This window comes from Acomys minous, assembly GCF_964271855.1.
Source record: "Acomys minous genome assembly, chromosome: 14".
NCBI lineage: Eukaryota > Metazoa > Chordata > Mammalia > Rodentia > Muridae > Acomys > Acomys minous.
The window spans coordinates 5550470-5572212 of NC_140496.1; the positions used below are offsets into that span (position 1 = coordinate 5550470).

General features: G+C 49.7%; 1 protein-coding gene across 1 annotated transcript in view; it reads right to left on the reverse strand.

The window, feature by feature from the left end:
* Positions 1-3162: 3162 nt before the first annotated feature.
* Positions 3163-21743, reverse strand: part of SPG7 (SPG7 matrix AAA peptidase subunit, paraplegin) — a 29228-nt gene continuing 10647 nt past the window's right edge. The window contains exons 6-17 of the mRNA XM_084757495.1: positions 21055-21157; positions 19180-19305; positions 18615-18777; positions 17910-18083; positions 12515-12639; positions 10711-10813; positions 9230-9340; positions 8192-8307; positions 6182-6338; positions 5767-5933; positions 5135-5212; positions 3163-3510 (exon numbers count right to left, since the gene is read on the reverse strand). Of these exons, the coding sequence (XP_084613621.1) occupies positions 3346-3510; positions 5135-5212; positions 5767-5933; positions 6182-6338; positions 8192-8307; positions 9230-9340; positions 10711-10813; positions 12515-12639; positions 17910-18083; positions 18615-18777; positions 19180-19305; positions 21055-21157 (1588 nt within the window). The 3' untranslated portion in view covers positions 3163-3345. The remainder of the gene's footprint in view (positions 3511-5134; positions 5213-5766; positions 5934-6181; positions 6339-8191; positions 8308-9229; positions 9341-10710; positions 10814-12514; positions 12640-17909; positions 18084-18614; positions 18778-19179; positions 19306-21054; positions 21158-21743) is intronic.

A 21743-nucleotide genomic window follows, 5' to 3' on the forward strand; every position in this document is an offset into this window, starting at 1 on the left:
GAAACTGAAACACTGCTTAGAATCACGTTAGCTGAAGGAAAGTAACATTGTGATCTGAAGTTTTCTCTGCTGCATAAAGCCAAGAAAGACACAGAAGTGAACACGTTATGCAAAGACTTGGCTGATGCAGATTTCCTAGTCTAGCTTGGAATAGCTCCTGTTCCCAGGGACAGAGAACCCTGCCGACACAATCCTGCCCAAGAGCTTCTTGGATGACACCCTTGCCTAAGAAGCCTGCTCTGCACAGACTGTCATCTCTTGCATGCCTGGACCCAGCTCCTTACGGCTGTGACGTGCTCATCATTCTGAGGCAAGCTGTTCCTATAGTAGCTGCTCCCTTCCTTGTGGGTGCTTTCTGAAAACTGGGTGTTTGAGAGTCAGAAAACTCTAGCCCAATCCAGTAGGAAGCTTTTTTTTAAAAATTTTATTTATTTATTTATTTTTAGGGTTTTTCAAGACAGGATTTCTCTGTGTAGCCCTGATTGTCCTGGAACTCCCACTGTAGACTAGGTTGGCCTCAAACGCAAAGATCCACCTGCCTCTGCCAGTAATAAGTTTTCTTGTCACTCATAATCTGAAACTCATTCAGACACATAACTTTGATTCTTATCTTTAGATTACTAATATTTGTGAGAGTCTGCATGAGGTATGTGCATCACATGTGCTCAGGAACCCAGAGGTCAGAAGAGAGCATTAACTTCAGACCTAGAAGTTACAGAGGAGGTCGTGAGATGCCATATAGGTGCTGAGAATTGAACCCTGCAAAAGCAGTAAGCTTTAAAAAAAAAAGATTTTATTTATTTATTAAGCCTACATGTACACTTGCACGCCAGAAGCAACCATCATATCCCATTATAGATAGTTGTGAGCCACCATGTGGTTGCTGGAGTTGAACTCAGGATCTCTGGAAGAGCAGCCAGGGCTCTTAACCTCTGAGCCATCTCTCCAGCCTGCAGTAAGTGTCCTTAACCACTAAGCCATGCATATAAGAGTGGCATAGTGGGGGCTGGAGAGATGGCTCAGTGGTTAAGAGCACTGACTGCTTCTCCAGAGGTCCTGAGTTCAATTCCCAGCAACCACATGGTGGCTCACAACCATCTATAATGTAACCTAATGTGCACTGTATACTAAATAAATAAATAAATCTTAAAAAAAAAAAAGAGTGGCATAGTGTTTCTGGATTTGGCAGTGTACACCCATAATCCCAACAATCAGAAGGCAGGATCCGGAGGATCTTCATGAGCTACATGCCAGCAGGGTTACATAATCAGGACCTGGTCTCCAAAAAAAAAAAAAAACAAAAAACCCAGAACAAAACTGAGGGCTGAAGAGATGGCTCAGTGTTAAGAGCACTTACCTGTTCTTGCAGAGGACCTAACCAGGCTTGATTAGCAACCCCCATAAGGTTGGTTGCAGGAGATCCAATGGTCTCTTTGACACCCACAGGCACCAAGTACTTGCATGGTGGTACCAAACGTATGCATGTGGTACATGGTAATATACATACATGCAGGCAAAAATATTTATTTATTTAGAGCCGGGCGTGGTGGCGCACGCCTTTAGTCCCAGCACTCGGGAGGCAGAGGCAGGTGGATCACTGTGAGTTCGAGGCCAGCCTGGTCTACAAAGTGAGTCCAGGACAGCCAAGGGTACACAGAGAGACCCTGTCTCAAAAAAACCAAAAAAAAAAAAAAAAAAAAAAAAATTTATTTATTTATGTATACAGTGCTCTGCCTGCAAGTACACCTGCAGGCCAGAAGAGGGCATCAGATCACGTTATAGATGGTTGTGAGCCACCATGTGGTTGCTGGAAATTGAACTCGGGACCTCTGGAGGAGCAGTCAGTACTCTTAACCTCTGAGCCATCTCTCCAGCCCCTGTACCACATTTTTTAATTGGGCAAAAACATTTATATACAAAACTTAAACATTTATAAAACACAGGCTGGTTGTGGTGGTGCACACTTTTAATCCCTACACTTGGATGGCAGAGGAAGGCAGATCTTTGGGAGTTCAAGGCCAGCCTGGTCTACAAAGCAAGTTCAGGACAGCCAGGGCTACACAGAGAAACCCTGTCTCAAAAATCCAAAGAGAGAGAGAGAGGGAGAGACTCTCACACTGAAGTAGGCAGATGGCACTGTTTCAATGGGTAACCGTTTATTATTATTTATTTTAGAGATAGGGTCCCTCTATGTAGCTCTGGCTGTGTGGAACTCTGTAGGTCAAGGCGACTAGCTTCAAAACTTACCAATATCTCCCTGTCTCTGCCTCCCAAGTGCTGGGTTTAAGGCTTGTACAACCAAGCCTGGCATATGTGTATGGAGCTGGGCTTCTGTGTGCCATGGCATGGATGGGCCAGAGGACAACTCAGGAGTCCAGCGACTGGGCTCACGTTACTAGTTTGCAGAGGTATCTTGCTGCCCTGAGACCCTGCTTTAAAAAATATAAAACCTAATGATGTGCTAATCTTTGGTAAGAACCAGAACTCAGACAAAACTCAACATGTTCTTAGAAACCCTGTGAGCCACCTCAGATGCTGCTAGTCCTGCAGCTGCTTCCGGCTGCCTAGCAGTTGCCTAGCAGTTTCCTCACCTGCAGCACGCTGGGCAGTAAGAACAATCTGCTCTGACAGGAAGTCTCTGTAACCCTTGCTCCAAATGCCACTGCACAGGAAGGGTGGAGGCGCCACAGGCAGGAACCAGCAAGTGCCTGTGGCTCACACAGCATGGTTAGAGCTCATTCACAGGTATAAAGTGAAAACAAGACCCATGACTGCACAGCTCAAATGTGGATTCTCTACCACAAGATGTGTGTGAGGCATCAGCTTTGGTGGGGGAGCCAGGGCAGGGAGGGTCTCCACTTGCCCATGCACACAGCAGTAGGTGGCAGTATTTGAATCCTCCAGGACCGGGGCCTGTTCTGACTCCCGCCCCTGGTGTGTGAGCACTGTGATGAGGGCAGCCGGCTGGCTCAGAGGGTCCTTCATCCTGGCTCGCATTAGCATTCTGAGGGAGTGCAGCACACACACAGGGGAGCATTCAGCCCCGCTGCTGGCCCACTTCAGAGCTACAGGCCGCACATGGAGCCGGCATCTGAAAGCCAGGGGCTCACCTCAAGCATGCGCACTTCCCACAGGAAAAGTGACAGACACGGGATGTCCAGCTGTCTCTGCAAACAATTTATAATTACAAATCAATAAATAGCTATCAGAAGTCTTCATCAGAAACCAGAGAGCTGACAGGGTGGGGTTCACTTTCAGGTGAGAACAGTCTCTGAGGCTGATGGCAGCTGGCTGACTAGCTCGGCAGGTGCAGTGAAGCAGTTATCTGGGCCTTGGAGGTGGGGGCTAGGCAGCCGGAGCCTCCTCCTCCCCCGAGGCTTGTTTCTCCTTTTCAGCATCAATCCATTTCTGTGGTGCGATCATTTTTTTTGGCCCATGGGGCGGCGGGCCAATGAGGGCCTCAATGTCCTCATAGTTTATCACTTCCTTTTCCAGAAGGGCATTCGCCAGCTAGGGAGAACAAACAGGGCAGTGTGAGCGCCTGGACGAAGACAGGAGCCTTGCAGGGCAGAGCATCAGGAATGGAAACCCACCCTGCACAACGTCTCTGTGTCCCAGTCAAGTAGCAGGGCTGGGCTATGAGAGGATGGCGCAGAAAGGCCACCTTCCCAGAGAGATACAGGCACAAAGGCTGTTCAGGCGAAGAATTGCTCCCTGTCTTTACCCTGGAAGTGATCTGTCAGCTGCCAGCCTCATTAATTTTTCTATTTCCTGCTTATTTCTGGCAACTGCAACTTCCTTCACCAAACAAGGTGTATGTGTCTGGGAGAGGCAGGCAGGGTGCTAAAGCCTCCTGCCTGGTATCTGTGGGGACAGGCACTGACTGACATGATTGGGAAGGGGTTTCTGCTACTTTTTTTTGTTTTGTTTTGGTTTGGTTTTGGGGTTTCTCTGTGTAGCCTTGGCTGTTGTGGACTCACTCTGTAGAGCAGGCTGGCCTCGAACTCACAGCGATCCGCCTGCTTCTGCCTCCCAAGTGCTGGGATTACAGGTGTGCGCCACCACCACCTGACTACTCTGCTACTTTGGATATAGTCCTGAATATTATCATCACTATTATTGTTATTATTTTTTATTCCCAGACAGAGGATTACTCAGGATGACCTCAAACTTGCTATGCTCCTGCCTCAACTTCTTGAGTACGAGGATGACAAACATATGCTACTATGCCTAGCCCAGAAAATATTATCCTAAAGATCCCGTGTCTGTGGCTGTATATTGCCACTTCTTGCTGGTTAAGAAAATTCTTCCAGGGCTGGAGAGATGGCTCAGCAGTTAAGAGCACTGACTGCTCTTCCAGAGGTCTTGAGTTCAATTCCCAGCAACCACATGGTGGCTCACAACCATCTATAATGTGATCTGATGCCCTCTTCTGGCCTGCAGGTGTATATGCAGGCAGAGCACTGTATAGATAATAATTTTTTAAATAAAAGAAAGAAAGAAAGAAAAAAGAAAGAAAGAAAGAAAGAAAGAAAGAAAGAAAGAAAAAGAAAATCCTTCCACAGCAAGGGCACACACCTTTAAACCCAGAATCTGGGAGGCAGAAGTAGACAGATCTCTGTGAGTTCCAGGGCAACCAGCAGGTCTACACAGAGAAACCCTGTCTGAGATAGGGTTTGGGAGATTGGGGGAGGCATTCCTCTAAGAGCCAGATGAGGTGGAGCACCTCCACACACAGGGTTTCTCTGTGTAGCCCTGGTTGTCCTGGAACTCACTCTATAGACCAGGCTGGCCTCTAACTCAGAGATCCACCTGCCTCTGCCTCCTGAGTGCCAGGATGGGAGGCGTGCACCACTACCGCTTAATCTCAGCACATCAGAGGCAGAGAGAAAGGCGGGCAGGTCTCTGAGTTTCCAGGACAGCTAGGGCTACATGGTGAGACCCCATTTCAACACAACAAAGGCAAAGCAGAGCTCTGACTACTAAGCAGTTAAGGGCACTAGTGCTGCGTAACATGCGCACGAGGATGGAGGGGATTCACACGTGGAGGAAAAAGTCAGGAAACCAGCTTCTTGATAGGGGTGTCACTATTGGCCACGCTGTCCCCTACACTCCTAGGGCCCACCACACTCACCGCCTGCAGCTTGTCCAGGTTGTCCAGCAGCACCTTCTCCGTGTGTCTGTAGGCTTTAGCCACCAGCAGCTTTGCTTCCTGTGAGGAGATGAGTCTGTCATGAGAAAGGCACGGGCAGGCCATTGCTCACAGCCTCCCTGGCTGCCAGCCACAACACCGAGGCGCAGAAGCAGCACAGGTTCAGGAACAGGCCCGTCTTTCCCACTACACAGCAGCAGGGTCTCCTGCTCTCTTTCTGTCTAAGGGATGCCCAGGCCAAGATGCGCCCCACCAGCTACCCTTACCCTAGAAAGAGCAGCTGGACCACCCACAGCTGCTGCGCTGTATGAGCAACTGCAGCTGGCCCTGCAGAACCAGGTGCGACGCTGGCCTAGCTTAAAGGCCACAGGGATCGCGTACACTGGCGCTACCATTTGGCATCCTTATTTGACATTCTTCCCAGCTCCACATCTAGTTTTATTTGGGTCTTCGCCCAAGAGAACACATTTAACAGGTCAGGGTTCAGAACAATACAACACGCACATTAGGCTTTGGGACATACGCATCTGAGGGCACTAGCAGGCTCCTGCAGCAGACCCAGATGCTTCTCCCCCATGGCCAGAGGCAGAGCAGTAAGGCCTGTGCCCACTCACATGGTCCATCATCTGCTGGAGGCCCTGGCTGAAGGGCCGCCGTCCAATACCCATGAAGCCCTCTTGTGCCTCGGGGAAGGATACAGGCCCAATGCTAGGAGCCATGCCGAACTGTTTCACCATGGAGTAGGCAATGCGGGTAACCTTCTTCAAGTCGTCCTGGGCCCCTGGAATCAAGAAAGGGAGGCATCCTGAAGAGCGCATACGCACAGGGGCACCTGGGCCCCAGACCCTGCCACAGCCTGAGGAGCGATGCCAACTGCCCAGCGCACTGTGCTTACAACTTGCACAGCAAACTCCATCGCACTGCACTCATATCCCACCAGCTGCATCCTCGCAAGTGCACGGAGCAGAGGGAAACAGGCAACAGGGTCCTCATTCTGACAAAGTCCTGCCCCTCGGGCTAGCTGCTCACCAGAGGTGACCCTGCTGAATGAGATGGCCTCAGCTGCACGGCCACCTAGTGCCATGCACATGCGCTCAAACAGCTGCTCCTTGGTGAAGAGGTACTGGTCCCGAGGGAGCATCTGAGCAAAGCCCAAAGCAGCATTGGTTCGAGGCGCTATGGAGACCTGCAGAAGAAAAACAGCTTAGCAGGGAGCTCGCGGCTGCAGAAAACGGTCACCTCGGGATGCCCAGCAGCCAGTTAGGCGAGTATGTACACCCCAGACAGCAGCTCGCATAGAAAGACAGTACGACAGCCTCTTAGAGTTGCTCCTGAGATGTAAATGTGAATTTCACCTCACAGACTGGCTGACACTGACCCCTGGCAAACTCCAGAATAGATCCAAGGAAAGGAGGCACCCTAACCTTCTTCATCTCCCGACAATCTAATGTCAGACATTTGAGGAAGAGGTAAGACTGCTGTGCCAACAAGCCAAGAAGAAGCTGCTGCATTGCAAAGAAATGTGGCTGGGGCAGGTCTGCGCTGGCCCCGGCTGCCTGTGTGCCCCAGCTAGATGCCAGCATTAACAATCAAAGTCAGTACAATTCAATAGTGAAGAGCTTGCCTAACCCTGCCTAAAAGAAAAAAAAAAAAAAAAAAGATGTGGGCTGGAGAGACGGCTGAGGTAAGAGCACTGTCTGCTCCTCCACAGGACTCTGAGGTTAATTCCAGGCACGCGCATGGTGGCTCACTGCCACCTGTAACTCTGGCTCCATGGGATCCAGCCAATGCCCACTTCGGGCTTCTATGAGCACTAGGCACATATATGGTATATGGACATACATGCAGCCAAAATACCCACGTATAGTAAAAAGAAAAACTTTTAAAAATGTTTTGATAAGTGTCTCTCTGCATAGCTTTGGCTGTCCTGGAATTCACTCTGTAGACCAGGCTGGCCTTGAACTCACAGATGCACCACCATCACCCAGCAAAAAGAAAAAAATTTAAAAAATGATTTAATGTCTATAATAGAGATGTAGTCATGATCAATGTTGATCACAGATCGCAGTGACAGCAGATCAGTCACAGTGCCTTCACCACAAACAATCATGCTGCTGGTTTACAGTCATAAAAATCAAGTGACAAGCCACTCGTGGTGAGCCACCACACCCAGCTTTGATCCCAGCACTCGGAAGGCAGAGGTAGGTGGATCTCTGTGAGTTTGAGGCCAGCCTGGTCTACAAAGCAAATCTAGGACAGCCAAGGCTACACAGAGAAACCCTGTCTTGAAAAACAAAAAACAAACAAGTCAAGTGACAATTTTGAGAGCAAAAAGAAATCCTGGTTTTGATGTGTTTGGGTTTATTGAGACATTATTTATCTTTGCTACTGAATTCATTAATGCCCAGCCTGGCCCCCAGATCGATCAGTGCCTGCTAAACATGCCATGGGGTAGCAGGTAGGTGCTGATGCTCCTGCCCAGGGGCACAGAAGGGGTCTCTTCACTCAGTCTATTTCAAACAGCTCTGAAAACAGCAGTGGAAACCAACCAAGAGTGGATAGACAAACAGACAGTTGGCTGGCTGCAGCACTGTCTCATACTGTACTGCTGGGGTGGCAGAGCAGAGCCACAAAGCCCCTGTGGGACTCTGTTACTCGTCAGAGCTCCTTAGACACCCCTAGAGGATAAGCCATGTCACATCTCTTGTCCCCCGTCCCTGGGCTCCGCAGGGACCTCTATGTATAGTCTACATGACTTCAGGAAACCGTCTAAAATAACCATTAGCCATACGGAGCAGAAGCAAGTTCAGCTCAATGTCATGAGGCTCAAATGGGCCAGGACAGAGGGTTTAAACATGGAAACTTTGCCCTCATGCCTGATACTGAGGCTGTGGCTTAGGACCTGCTCCTGTCTCTGCCTCCTAGTTCCTGCCTGGGGCTACAGCCAGAGTCATGCCAAGATGGTGATAATATTCTCTCTCTGGTAACACAAACACGTGGTGTTTCCTAGGTGGTACCACTCTCCAACTCACAACCCACCTTCATCACAGCTTCTGTGTGCTCTAGCAGCCAACCGACCAAGGCGTGGCCAGACTCGTGGAAGGCCACCACTCTCTGCTCCTCCTTGGAAAGGATCTTACTCTTTTTAGCAGTTCCTGAAAGAAGTCAGGAAAACAGTTATGCTCCGGGCACCTTCCGGGCACTCTTCTTGCTTGGCACTTCTGTAGCTCTGCTAAAGTCTCACACAGACATCACTCTTAACAAGCAGGCTGCAGGGAACTCTAGGGGAAGAAAGGAGTGGAGGCTGACCGATTGTTTCTGTGGAACCACAGCACAGTTCTAGGACTGCTGACAGTCTTCAGGCTGAGTGAATGCCTCCCTGCCTCAGGAGTGACTTCAGACTTTGCCGCTGACAGGATGAGGAGCGGTCCTTCGGAATTCCTGCAGCAGCTGCCTCTGCCGCAGCGTCTGCTTCCACCCCTCCCTGAGATGAGGGCCTCACGCCTCAGGGCAAGTCTACTTGAGTTTCCTGCCAGGCTTCTGGTCATTTAACATTCTAACCTTTTTTTTTTTTTTTGGAGGGGGGGCGTCAGGGGATACTTTGAGACAGGGTTTCTCTGTGTAAACCTGCTGTCCTGGAACTCACCCTATGGCCGAGGCTGGCCTCACAGTCCCTCCTCTGCTTCTTGAGTGCCAGGATTAAAGGTGCGCACCACCACACCACCACACCTGGGCCTTGTTTTCTTTTTTTGAGATAAAGTCTCTTGTATTCCAGGCTGGCCTGGAACTCACTATGTAGACACAGATGACTTCTGAACTCCTGATCTTCCGCCTCCCAAGTGATACTATTACAAACGTGTGTGTCAGCATGCTGGACTTAGATGTTTTTATATTTGCTTGAGAGGCAGATAGGTTCTTAGGTCAATTTATAGTATCTCAAATGGAGGGAAAGGAACAATTCCTGGCTCCTTATGTAAGGATAGACATTAGAACCTGGGTCTAGTTTCACCTACCCCAGCCCTAACTTGTCTGGCTGTCTGAAAGCTTCAGCCTTAGTGAGGGGTGTGGTGCTCATACCAGCAATGACACGCTCCACGGCATACTCAAAGTTGAACGTGTGGACAGACGTGTGCCCCTCCCGTGCAGCATGCAGCGCAGCCTCGTTGCAGATGTTGGCGATGTCAGCACCTGTTAACACAAATCACAGGCAGGATGGAGATTGAGGCTGGCTCCTTCCTGTCAGGACTTAGGAGAAGGAAGGAGGAAGACTTAGCTTTTAATGAAGAAAAAGGGAAAGAGCCAAAGTGCAGGCATAGGCCTCTGATTCCATTCCCAGGGAGACTGAGGCAAGAGCTCTAGGCAAGCACAATCTACACAATGCAACTCTGTCTCAAACAACCAACAAAGGAACAAAAGGGAAAGGGCAGAGGAGGGAAGGAGAAGAACAGGAGGAAAGGAAGGAGGGAGGGGGGAGGGAGGGAAGGAGGGAGGGAGGGAAGGAGGGAGGGAAGGAGGGAAGGAGGGAGGGAGGGAGGGAATGGAGACAAGTTTGCTGAAGTGTGGTAGGCGAGGAGGAAAGCAGGAGGTGGCAACTGGCACTGTCCCTGAAGCCGCTCACAGAAGCAGCTGGCTTAAGCACCACAATGCTGTGCTTCTCTGGATCTTGCAGTCCTTGCTGTCTGTTTCTGTCCCCCCCCCCCCGCCTTTTTTTTTTTTTTTTTAAGATTTCATTTTATTTATTATTATGTATATGGTACTCTGGCTGCATGTACACCTGCAGGCCAGAAGAGGGCATCAGATCTCATCATAGATGGTTGTGAGCCATCATGTGGTTGCTGGGAATTGAACTCAGGACCTCTGGAGGAGCAGTCAGTGCTCTTAACCTCTGAGCCATCTCTCCAGCCCCACCTGACACTTCTTATGTGTATAAATGGGCAAGTATGAAGGGCTTCTGTGTCTACAAGTCCTACTAAAGACTGAAGGGTTATCAGAAAGGAAGACAACAGGACCATGTAGGGGTTCTGTTTTGGTTTTCAGAGACAGGGTCTTGTGCTGTAGCCTAGACTGCCCTCCAGCTCACAGCAGTTCTCCTGCTTCAGCCTCTCCAGGGCTCACGATTATAGGCGTCAGCCTCCAGCCTTCTTCAACTGCACATCAACCTTTAACAGTGAGAGCTACACAGAAGGAAGCCCAACTGTGCTTTCTGCTTAACTTTGAGGAGCAGGCCGGGTGGGACAATCTCAACTGGAAGGTCTTGTCTGTGGACACGTACTACAGGCACACTCAGGTGGCAGGGGCTCTGGCCTTGTCCTGAGGGCTCTGCTGCTTCAGTGGAGAAATCACAAGTGCTGCTTGTGCAATCAGCATAAGCCACAGTCCTGCTTGCTGTGCCTTCCACCATCCGAGGAAGAAGGCGTCCCTCTTCTGTCCCTCTGCTGCCTGCAATTGCACTTGAGCTCACCCGGCCCTGGACTGTTAGTGCCTCAGAACAGAGACAGCACTCCCGCAGGGAGACAGAGGCTTTCCCTCATGAACATGCACTAAGGTGGAGGTCATACCGCTGAAGCCTGGCGTCAGTTCTGCCAGCCGCTGGGAGTAAAAACTGCTGGGCTGGGTCAACTTCAGGCCTTTCAGGTGCTGCTCGAAAATCTCCCGCCTCTCCTGTCACAAATTGGAAGACAGAGTTGAACGCACACTTGGCTGACAAGACAACTTCTTCTGCCACAAGCTCTGTGAACGAGACTTGCTGAATCACAGGGAACACTGGTTTACCATGTTTGACATTCTCAGTCATTACCCATAATTTGGAAATCAATTTAAAGAGCTCCAAGCGGCAACTTAAGGATAAAAGGAAAATAAAAGTAAAGCACATCACATACAGCAAAGATTTCTTCCACAAAACCTCTGCAAGTCACACACTATGGATTCTGACATAAAATGTCTGACATTGTGTCAGAAGGCGGCCAGCTTTTCTTATGTAGAGAGGTGGATCCTGGGGCTGCCCCACACAGCCCTCTGTCTAGTAGCACTAACCAGCCACCCAATTCTTAGGTTTGCTCCTTCTTTCCACACAGACCCTCCACCCCTGCGCTCCAAGCCCTGAGGCACTAATGCGGGCTCTGTGACCAGGAGCAAACAGAAGCTTGTGAGGAAGATGCTCCCAGGGCAGAAGGCCCTGGTTTCCAGGGTTTTCATCAGACACTACTTCTAGGACAAGGTCAGGTGTAGTTAGAGACAAGATGGGTAGAGGCTGAAGAGCTGGCTCAGAGGTTAGGAACACTTATTCTTTCAGAGAACCCAGATCTGGTTCAGTAGCCTCATGATGGTTCACAGTCATTTCTAACTCCAGTTGCAGGGGATCCAGGAGTCTGAAACCTTCTTTTGACCTACTCTGGCACTAGGCACATACACTGTGCACATACATATATGTAGAAAAACTCTTAAATACATGAAAATCCATAAGTAAATCTCTAAGGGAAGGATGTAAATCTCAAGATTTCCCATAAGGTTTTGAAGATGGAAGGGAGATGCCTCAGTTTAATTTGAAAGAATTTACTATAAAATTCAACCTGAGAGCTTGGCAGTGGTGACGCACACCTTTAGTCCCAGCACTCGGGAGGCAGAGGGCAGGTGGATTTCTGTTCAAGGTCAGCCTGGTCTACACTGTTCCAAAACCTGTCTCAATGAATAAATAGGTAGATGACAGATAGATAGATAGATAGATAGATAGATAGATAGATAACCAAACAAAATACCCCACCTTAACCAGGGCTATGCAGAAAAACCCTGCCTAAATAAATAAATAAGATAGACAAATAAATAAGAATAAAACAAAACAAAACAAAGCAGCCCCCTCAACTAGACCAGCACAGTCAGCTCCACACATTCAAGGGTGAAGACAGCACACTAGGCAAACTTTAGCACACTGTGACGCTAAGAATGGTGAGGAGATACTGGGCGCACCCTATCACCAGGGCCCTGTGACTCAAGAGGCTGAAGCTGGAGGGGAATGGTAAGTTCAAGGCCAGCCTGGGCTATGACAGCAAGATCCAAAACCAAACCAACTACGGAAGGACACTGGGCACTGTGGCACACTAGGCACTGTGGCACACTAGGCACTGTGGCACACTAGGCACTGTGGCACACTAGGCACTGTGGCACACTGGGCACTGTGGCACACTGGGCATCATGGACACTTGGACCAAGTGTAGGACTTGGAGGAAAGAACCCTAACAACTATAAAATTAGAGTTTGTTGCCACAGGCAGAGGAGGAAGGCTGCAGCCTGGGCCACAGGAACCGTGCTTAGAAAACCGCCTGCCCCGTCTGTCCTTCCCCGTCTGTCCTTCCCAGCAGTTCTGACCTGCAGAGTGGGAAGATCGATGAAGACATGCCTGTCAAGTCGGCCAGGCCTCATCAGAGCACTGTCCAAAACATCAGCTCGATTTGTAGATGCCAAGACGATGACATGGTCTGTGGTGCCCATTCCTGAGAGACAGAGCAGACACAGCAGCCTTTGGAGTGGGGATTTCAACACAGTGGCTTCTCCAGTGACTATGCCCTTCAGGACACAGCAGGGGAGAAGTCGAGGCCCAGGGAAAAAAGAACACCACATTCCCTCTGGACAGTGTGGTGAGGTCCAGTCAGTCATGTGTAAAGTCGCTCCCCTGGGAAGGTGACCGGGAGCTGTCTCTGGCATGGACTCTGCTGCCTGCTTTGTGATCACTTCCCCCTGGTGGGGCTGCCTTGCCAAGCCACAGAGAAAGAGGGCATGCTCAGTCCTGAAGCGACTTGATGAGCTGGGGGGGGTGGGTATGGGGGGGCTCACCTTTTTTTGAGGAATATGGGAGAGGGGAGAGGGGAGGGGAGAGAAAGGGGGGGCCAGCGTGAGAGGAGGGAGGGGGGTATGATCAGGATGTAAAGCGAATAAATAAATACATAGATTCTTTTAAAAGTATGAAGTTGCTTGGTTGGTTTGGTTTGGTTTGGGTTTTTTTTTGTTTTTTGTTTTTTGTTTTTTGAGACAGGGTCTCTCTGTGTAGCCTTGGCTATCTTGGACTTGCTTTTGTAGACCAGGCTGGCCTTGAACTAACAGTGACCCACCTGCCTCTCCCTCCTGAGTGCTGGGATTAAAGGCGTGCGCCACCAGGCCCAGCGAAGTTGCTTGTTTTTCAACAACAGTAATTTCCCTTGGCCATGTGTGGAGGCAGAACTGCCCCAAGTCCTCCTGGAGATGCAGGTGGGTCCCTGACAGGGACTAGTACATTTTCATCCAGAGGAGCCAGTGCTCTTGCTGAGCAGCTGTGTGATGTCTAATGCTTTCATGACTGCTTTAGGCATGAGGTTTCTTGTCTAAAGTGTTACAACTGGGGCTGAGAGATAACTCAGTGGTTAAAAACACTGCTACTCCTGCAAAGGACCCTGGCTGGGATCCCAGCACCCACATCAGGTGGCTCACAGCCATCTTTAACTCCAGTTCCAGGGGATCTGATGCCTTCTTCTGACATCCATGGGCACCAGGCACACACATAGTATACATAGATATACCTACATGCAGAACACTCATACACCACTAGTTTCTTAAGAAGTGGCTCAGAAATCATTCCAGATCCTTGACTAGATTTGACTGGAAAAAAAAAGAATCAACCTCACAAAAAAGTTTATAGCTGGGTGTGGTGGAGCACATCACCTTCCCCCAGCACCTGGGAAGCAGAGGCAAAAGGATCTCTATGAGTTCTAGTCAGCCTGGTCCATATAGCAAGTTCCAGGAGAGCCAAGGCATAGAGAGACTCCCCCTTCCCCCAAAAGAGGAACCTATAAAGAAGCCGGGGCTGGAGCTGGGATTGTAGGCCCATGGCAGAGCGTCTGTCTGCTAAGCAGGAAGCCCTCGGTTCAGTCCTCAGCACTGCACAGACCAGATGTGCTGGTGCACAGCCGAATACCAGCCCTGTGGAGGCAGCCCAATGAGCTCAAGTTAGCCTAGCACGCATGAGATGTTCTCAAAAAATAAAGGAGGGAGGGAGAGAGGGAGGGAGGGAGGGAGGGAGGTGGTCACACTTCAAACCTAACAAGCCATGACAGTAGCAATGATCCTCTGAGCCTTCAAGACAGTAAGGGAGAGGTCACACTGCCAAAGTCAAGCGGATGCCTAAAACAATGCTGAGTTTTTTGAAATGAGCTCAGACTCAAAGAGGCATCAGACACTGCCTAATGTCACAGCCCCAAGGTTCCTCTGGACACAGGAGCCTTTCATAGAGAGATAATGACACAGACAGTAAGAAGCTGAGAGGCTGCACAGTTTAGCAGCTAAAGGAGATCCACCACACTCGACATTCTGCCTGCAGCCCTGCCTGGTTTCACGCTCCGGCTTCTTTTGCTTGTTTTTGTTTTTGTTTTTGAGCCAGGGTCTCTCTGTAGCTCTGGCTGTCCTGGACTCACTTTTGTAAACCAGGCTGGCCTCGAACTCATAGCGATGTGCTTTTTGCTTGTTTTAATGAGGCATCTTTTCTCTCAGCAGCCCTGTGTAGCCTGAAACTTGCTGTACAGATGAGCCTGGCCTTTGACTCAGAGATCCACCTGCGCCAGCCTTCTGAGCTCTGATTAAAAGGATGCGCCACCATACCCAGCAATTCATGCTTCTAGAATGCCTTGTCCAGGTGGTTTTTTGTTTTTAAAGATTTATTTATTATGTATGTATGCATACAGTGTTCTGCCTGCATCTACACCTGCACACCAGATCTCATTAGAGGTGGTTGTGAACCACCATGTGGTTGCTGGGAATTGAACTCAGGACCTCTGGACTGCTCTTAACCGCTGAGCCAACTCTCCAGCCTGTCCAGGTGCTTTTATAATCCCAAAATTATACAGATATCATACAAAAGTGTGCCAGGTCTGCAGATATCTGGAAGGCTGAAGCAGGAGGATGGCAAGTTCAAGACCATCCTGAGCAACTAGTGAGTTTGTCTCAAAAAAATAAATAAATAAATAAATGAAGAAGCCAAGTATGGTGGCACACATCTGCACCCCACTGCCTCAGAGGGTGATATAAGAGGATTGGAAGTTCAAAATCATCCTGAATTACATAGGGGTTCAAAGCCAGCCTAGACTACATGAGACCCTGTCTCAAAAACATGACGTGTTGATGTGTGCCTTTAATCCTTGCATTTCAGAGGCAGAAGCAAGTGGATCTCTAGGTTCTAGGCTAGCCAAGGCTACACAGTGAGACCTTGCCCCCCAATAAATACATAAAACTAAACAAATACAATAGGGCTGGAGAAATGGCTCCTTTAGGGAAAAACAGCAACAGAACCCACTGCTATGCAGCATGAAAAGTCAGATGCACAGCAGGCGCTCCTGTGCGAGCTCTCCTAAGGGACAGCGGGAAGTGGAGGCAGAAGAATCCCCTAAAGAGCCGGGCGTGGTGGCGCACGCCTTTAATCCCAGCACTTGGGAGGCAGAGGCAGGCGGATTGCTGTGAATTCGAGGCCAGCCTGGTCTACAAAGCGGGTCCAGGACAGCCAAGGCTACACAAAGAAACCCTGTCTCGAAAAACCAAAAAAAAAAAAACAAAAAACAAAAACAAAACAAAACAAAACAAAAAAAAAACCACCAAAAAACAAAAAAAAAGAATCCCCTAAAGCTCTCAACCCTTCTAGGCTGGATGCGTGGTAGGATGGGGAACACACACACCCAAGAGCTGGGGAGCTGGGTGATGTCACCACACATGTGGGCAGTGGGCCCCAGCAGCCACTTGCTCTATATAACAAACTGGACGTACTCGTATGGCGTTAACATGAGTAAGTAACAGGCTGTCCATCACCACGCAGGCCCAGCCATTCCCCAACAGAGCAGACTCTCTCACTTTGTGTTCATTTCTAACTTTTGGTCTGGGGCTGGGGGATGTCCAGAAGCTGTGGCTCTATGTGGAGGTGGCACTTACTTAGCAAGAGCAAAGCTGCTACCTGGGCACACACTGAGAGCCACCAGTGGCATCCACGCTCTCAAGGCTGACCTCGCCCAGGCCTTGGCCCACAGTGAGCCCACTGAAGAGTGACAGCAGTCTGAGTGGGTAGACAATAGCTGCTTTGCTGTGGGTATGACACAACAGCTGAGTCCCAGGCTGTCTGCTCTATTACTCACTCACCTGGCACTCATGAGGAAGTACTTCCTGCTAACACAGTCACTGCCACAGTGAAGACTGGGCGGCCTCGATGGCTGCTCTAGAGTTCCAGAGATCCACCTGCCTCTGCCTCCCGAATGCCGGGACTACAGGCGTGCGCCACTGGGACTACACGTGTGCTACAACAAACGCCCTTAACTGCTGAGCCATCTCTCTAGCCTGCTTTCTTCCTTTTGTTTGTTTTGTTGTTGCTGTTTTTGTTTTGATTTGCTTTGGGTTTTTTGGAGACAGGCTTTCTCTGTGCAGCCTTGGCTGTCCTGGACTCTGTGTAGAACAGGCTGGCCTTGAACTCACAGAGATCCACCTTACCCCTGCCTCCCTGAGTGCTAGGATTCCAGCCACCAATTCCCCATTTCTGTTTCCAAAAATAAAAAGCTTTTACATGTACCACAGCAGAACACTCCATGTTAAAAAGCCCTTTCTCTAAGAATATACCTATGAGCCAGGTGTGGTGGTGCATGCCTGTAATCCTAGCACTCGGGAGGCAGAAACAGGCGGATCCTTGTGACTTTGAGGCCAGCCTGGTCTACAAATCGGGTCCAGGACAGCCAAGGCTACATAGAGAAATTTTGTCTCAAAAAGTAAAAACAAAATAATAATAAACCTATGCCAGGCGATGGTGAGGTAACCAGGTGGACAGCAGGTGCTCTTGCCTTAGGCTTTCTGTATAACCTTCTAGTCCTACAAATGCACACAGCACCTGTGCTGAGGCCTCTGTGACTGGGAGTTTTCATTCCCTTGGTGAGTCTTTCCCACGACCAGCACAACATCCGCTCAGCTCCATCCTCTGCACTTCAATGAGCAGAAGCTGCTCTTCCTGAGAGGACAACAAAGACCAGCCTCAGAGCATCTCAAGGCGGCAGGCCCAGCTGTGAGCGCACAGACAGCTGTGAGTGCTGGGCCAACTGATAAGCAGCGGGCCCCTCAGCCAACGCTGGGGGACAAACGGCTATTTTTATGGTAGTTCAAGGAAGCCCAGCTTAGAAAAATGTCATGCTTTCCAGTAGACTCAAGCCTCTGCCTTTAAGCTGTGTTAGGTAACAAACTGGGTAACAGATTTTTCTTTACTAGTGCAGTGTTAAAGCTATAAAATCCATGTAAGCCCTTATTTAAATAAAATATATCTTGGCGGGGTGGGGGAGGGGGCACAGGAGAAGGGTTCGCTGGAGTTTTCCTTCATGGTCAGGGATGCCCGGTTGATGTTCAGAAGGATGAAGGATACGTGTAAAACTGCACAGACCACAGGGCCATAGCTGAGACAAGAAAGGCCTTCATGCCGGGTCCCTGGTCCCGGTCCTCAGTGTCTATGACAATTTCTAGCAGCCCTCTGCACTTCACAGGGAACTTTTCCACCCACATCTCCCAAGGCATTTAGTGCTCTGGAAACTTGACACTGAGCACTTGCTGTCAGTATGCAAAGTAGCTGTTAGCGTCTCTGCAGCTCTTGCCATGGGCTTTGAACTAATAAGATGCTCGAACAGAAAAGGAGACCAGATCCGTCTACCCTGAAAGCCATCACCCTGACAGGGGTCGGAGTCTCCTCCTGGTGTAATGTGTGGTGAGCATGCTGGGCACTGACCGTCCATCTCAACCAGAAGCTGATTGAGGGTCTGTTCCTCCTCTGTGTTGGAGAAGCCAGACATGGAGGTGGAACGCTTCTTTCCCACAGCATCGATCTCATCGATATACACTATACAAGGGGCCCGGGCTCGGGCTTCCTTGAAGAGGCTTCGTACTCGGGCGGCCCCCAGACCTGCAGGGACACGGAATGTCACAGCTAGGCAGATAAAGGAAATCAAGTCCTATTTTTGGTACACAGCCGGCAGGCAAGCTCTTTCACCAAAGATGCCTAGATCTAAGGGGCCACTCTGCAGATGACGCAGAACTAGCCAGCATCCTGCCATGCTGGCCTCCCGAGCCACAAGTCAAAGTGGAATCAAGGCACATAACTACCGTGTTGATGTAGACCAAAGCTTATTTTGCTGCTTGTTTGCTTGTATGCTTGTTTGAGACAGGGTTTCTCTGTGTAGCCCTGGCTGTCCTGAAACTCACTCTGTAGAGCAAGATGGCCTTGAACTCACAGATCTGCCTGCTTCTGCCCCCCCATGAGCTAGGATTAAAGGCGTGCGCCACTAGTGTTTGGCTTGGACCAAAACTTCCTTTAACTTGGGTAGTGTATATCCTTCTCTGTCCCACTCAGCTCCCCGTGTTAGGCAGGGTTATATGGAAAGCCACCCCAGGCACCAGGCTAGCGAGCCTACCTTTACTTTCAGCCCATACCTACCTCCAATGACCTCCACAAACTCCGGGCCAGCCATTGCTAAAAAGGGCACCTGAGCCTCCGTGGCTACTGCTTTGGCTAACAGTGTCTTCCCACAGCCAGGGGGGCCCAGCAGCAGGGCACCCTTTGGAACCTTGGCACCAAGCTGAAGGAAACGCTCTGGGCTCTAGGCAGAAATAGACACATGACACTATAAATACTCAGCATTTAACAGAGAATGTTTAAGTGACTTGTGAGGAGTAACCAATGGCAGCCATGAATAGTTAGTTTCAGTGGGTCTGGAAAGAGCAAAGAGCTTCATAAGGTCAGAACTCCAAAAGAAAAGACGGTCCAGCTAAAGTGGACCACGGCACTCCTCTGTTTTGATGGACAGCTGTACACCGGACACTGTGGTTACCAGGTACACAACTTACAGTTCCCATGAGATGAGAAAGCCACCTGTAACACATTGCATCTAACCCATGCAACTGCAGTCTCCCAGGTGTCTGCTCACCCTAGCCTTCACTCTTGGAGAGAAGACATGGCGCCACCCGCTCATACTCTCACTGGCTTGACACATGACTCTCACCTTCAGATAATCCACAAACTCTCGGACTTCCAGTTTGGCTTCGTGCATCCCTGCCACATCTTGGAAGCTGACTCCTTTCCCTGTCTTCCCGTCCACGATGGTGAACCGTGCCATTTTAAGCTGATTCTGTGCAGACAGAGTCGGGGCAGGAAGCTGTGCACCCCCAGCAAACAGGGACGCAGTAGCTGCTGCCTGCCTGACCTAAAACAAACCTGTCTCCATCCTGGGTGGAACTGCTCCCTCTTACAGCCCAGGAGGAGCAGCCTAAAGCCTGCTCCCGCACTTAGGATGGTGATCACGGACCACGTCCAGCACACAAGGGGAAGTCTTTGGTTTGTATTGTTTATATTAGGAAGAAAGTAATGTAGCAATGTATCTTTTAAAAGAATAGAGCTAGCAGCCGGGTATGGTGGTGCATGCCTTTAAATCCCAGCACTTGAGAGGCAGAGGTAGGTGGATCTCTGTGAGTTCAAGGCCAGCCTGGCTTACAGAGGGAGTCCAGGACAGCCAAGACTATACAGAGAAGCCCTGTCTCGAAAAACCAAAAAAAAGAGCTGGAGAGATGCTGCAGAGGTTAAGAGCACTTGCTGTTCTTACAGAGACTAGTCCAGTAACTAGCACATACACAAAGACAACCTTCTGGAGTTCTGGAAGATTTGACACTCTCTTCTGGCCTCTGTGGTCACTGCATGCACAGGGTCACATACTTTCAGGCAAAACACTCATACACAAAAAATTAAAATTAAAATTAAAACGATAAGGGAATAATAAAAACAAACTCTCTTTGGGTATGGTGGTTCATGTCTTTAGTCCCAGCACTCAGGGTAGAGGCAGGTAGACCCTTAAGTTCAATGCTAGCCTGGTCTACACAGAATTCTAGGCCAACCAGGGCTGCATCCTGGTTGAGATCATGTCTTTAAAAAGGAAAAAGAAGCCAGGCAAGGTGGCGCACGCCTTTAATCCCAGCACTCGGGAGGCAGAGGCAGGCAGATCTCTTGAGTTCAAGGCCATCTTGATCTACAAAGTGAGTCTAGGACAGCCAAGGCTACACAGAGAAACGCTGTCTCAAAAAACCAGAAAAAAAATAATAAAAAATAAAAAGGAAAAAGAACACAAACATCTCTTCAGGGTAGGGAGCACAGCTCAGTGGTAGAGCACTTGCCATGTTCGAGGCTCTAGGGTTAACTACCAACACCACATCAGAAGGGAACTCGTTCTTCAGCTAAGGAGACAGAGATACGTTGGCGTTCTCCCAGCGGTGGAAAAGGAGCTGCCTTTCTCCCCAGCCTGAGGGATGGAGAACCCACCGGATGAAAAGGACACTTTCTAAGGCACACCCAAGAGTGGAAGGGGAGTTTGCTTGTACTATGGCTCATCTTTAAGTACCTAATATTTCTCTTGTCAACTAGTAAGAGAAACTGGGGTGAGAACAAGAGACACTCTCCAGTCCCAGCTGCTAGGAGACTTTGCAGACCAGAGAACACAGAGCACAGCTCCCTACACACAGTGGGCTCAGTGTCCCATGTCAGAAGATGTGCTCTCAGCAGCACCGGCTGTCCCACACTCTCCAGTCAGCCAAGCAGGGGAGACAGGCGGTTAATCATGGCTTCTATGTAGCCACTGTAAAAAGCTCATCTCTGGGAGGTGATGGCATGCATCTTTAATCCCAGCACTTTGGAGGCGGAGGCGGAGGTGGAGGCAGAGGCAGAGGCAGAGGGATCTCCAAGTTTGAGGTCAGCCTGGGCTATAGAGTGAGTTCCAGGTCAGGGAACACCAAAACAAACAAACAAACAAACTCATTTTCCCTGGACTTTCCTACAGGCTATAGGGAGGGAGTCGGGCTCTCACAAACACACACCCAGCAACACCACTTACGAAGGCACTGAATCCGCCTTCCCTCCCTGTCATCCCAGCCAGTCTGAAGATGTACCACAGGATGGCCAAGCCCACTGCTGTCATCCCCAGGGCGTAGAGGGCACTGCAGAAGAAGGAAAGGCAGTTATGGGGCTGGAAGTCACAGTCACAGTAACTCATGGGACCTCTGAGTCCGAGGCCAAGGCAGAAAGCAAGCAGTTGTGCAGCCATGTTCTCCTGTCCCACTGTGACCACATTTCTCTTCCACACATGTTTTCACGTGTTTAGACTGAATGTGCACAGACTTACCTACTCCTTTATGTGACAATGCCCAACAAAATCAGGTTCTTCTGTGGCAAACAGGTCACATTCTGCCATTTCAGTTAGTAAATCAAGAACGAATTAATGAAATTAAGTTCTGCTATTAGGCTCTCTACATGGGGAGGAAAAAAGAGGAGCACCATGACCTGCCCTATGCCTCCACCATCTGCCTGTCACTGAACAGTAAAACCAGATCAGCCCCAGGGTGGGAGGCTTCAGCATCTGGGCTGTGCAGACTAGACCAAGTCCTCTTCAAAGGAGCTCTTGCTAGATACTGGCTTGCTGCGTCTCAGGTCACAAACCCACAGGAAACTTCTCTTTAGACACTGGCTTCTCTCACTTGCAGTCTGGCAATGCCTATGGGTACCATGGTCCCCTCACCATATATC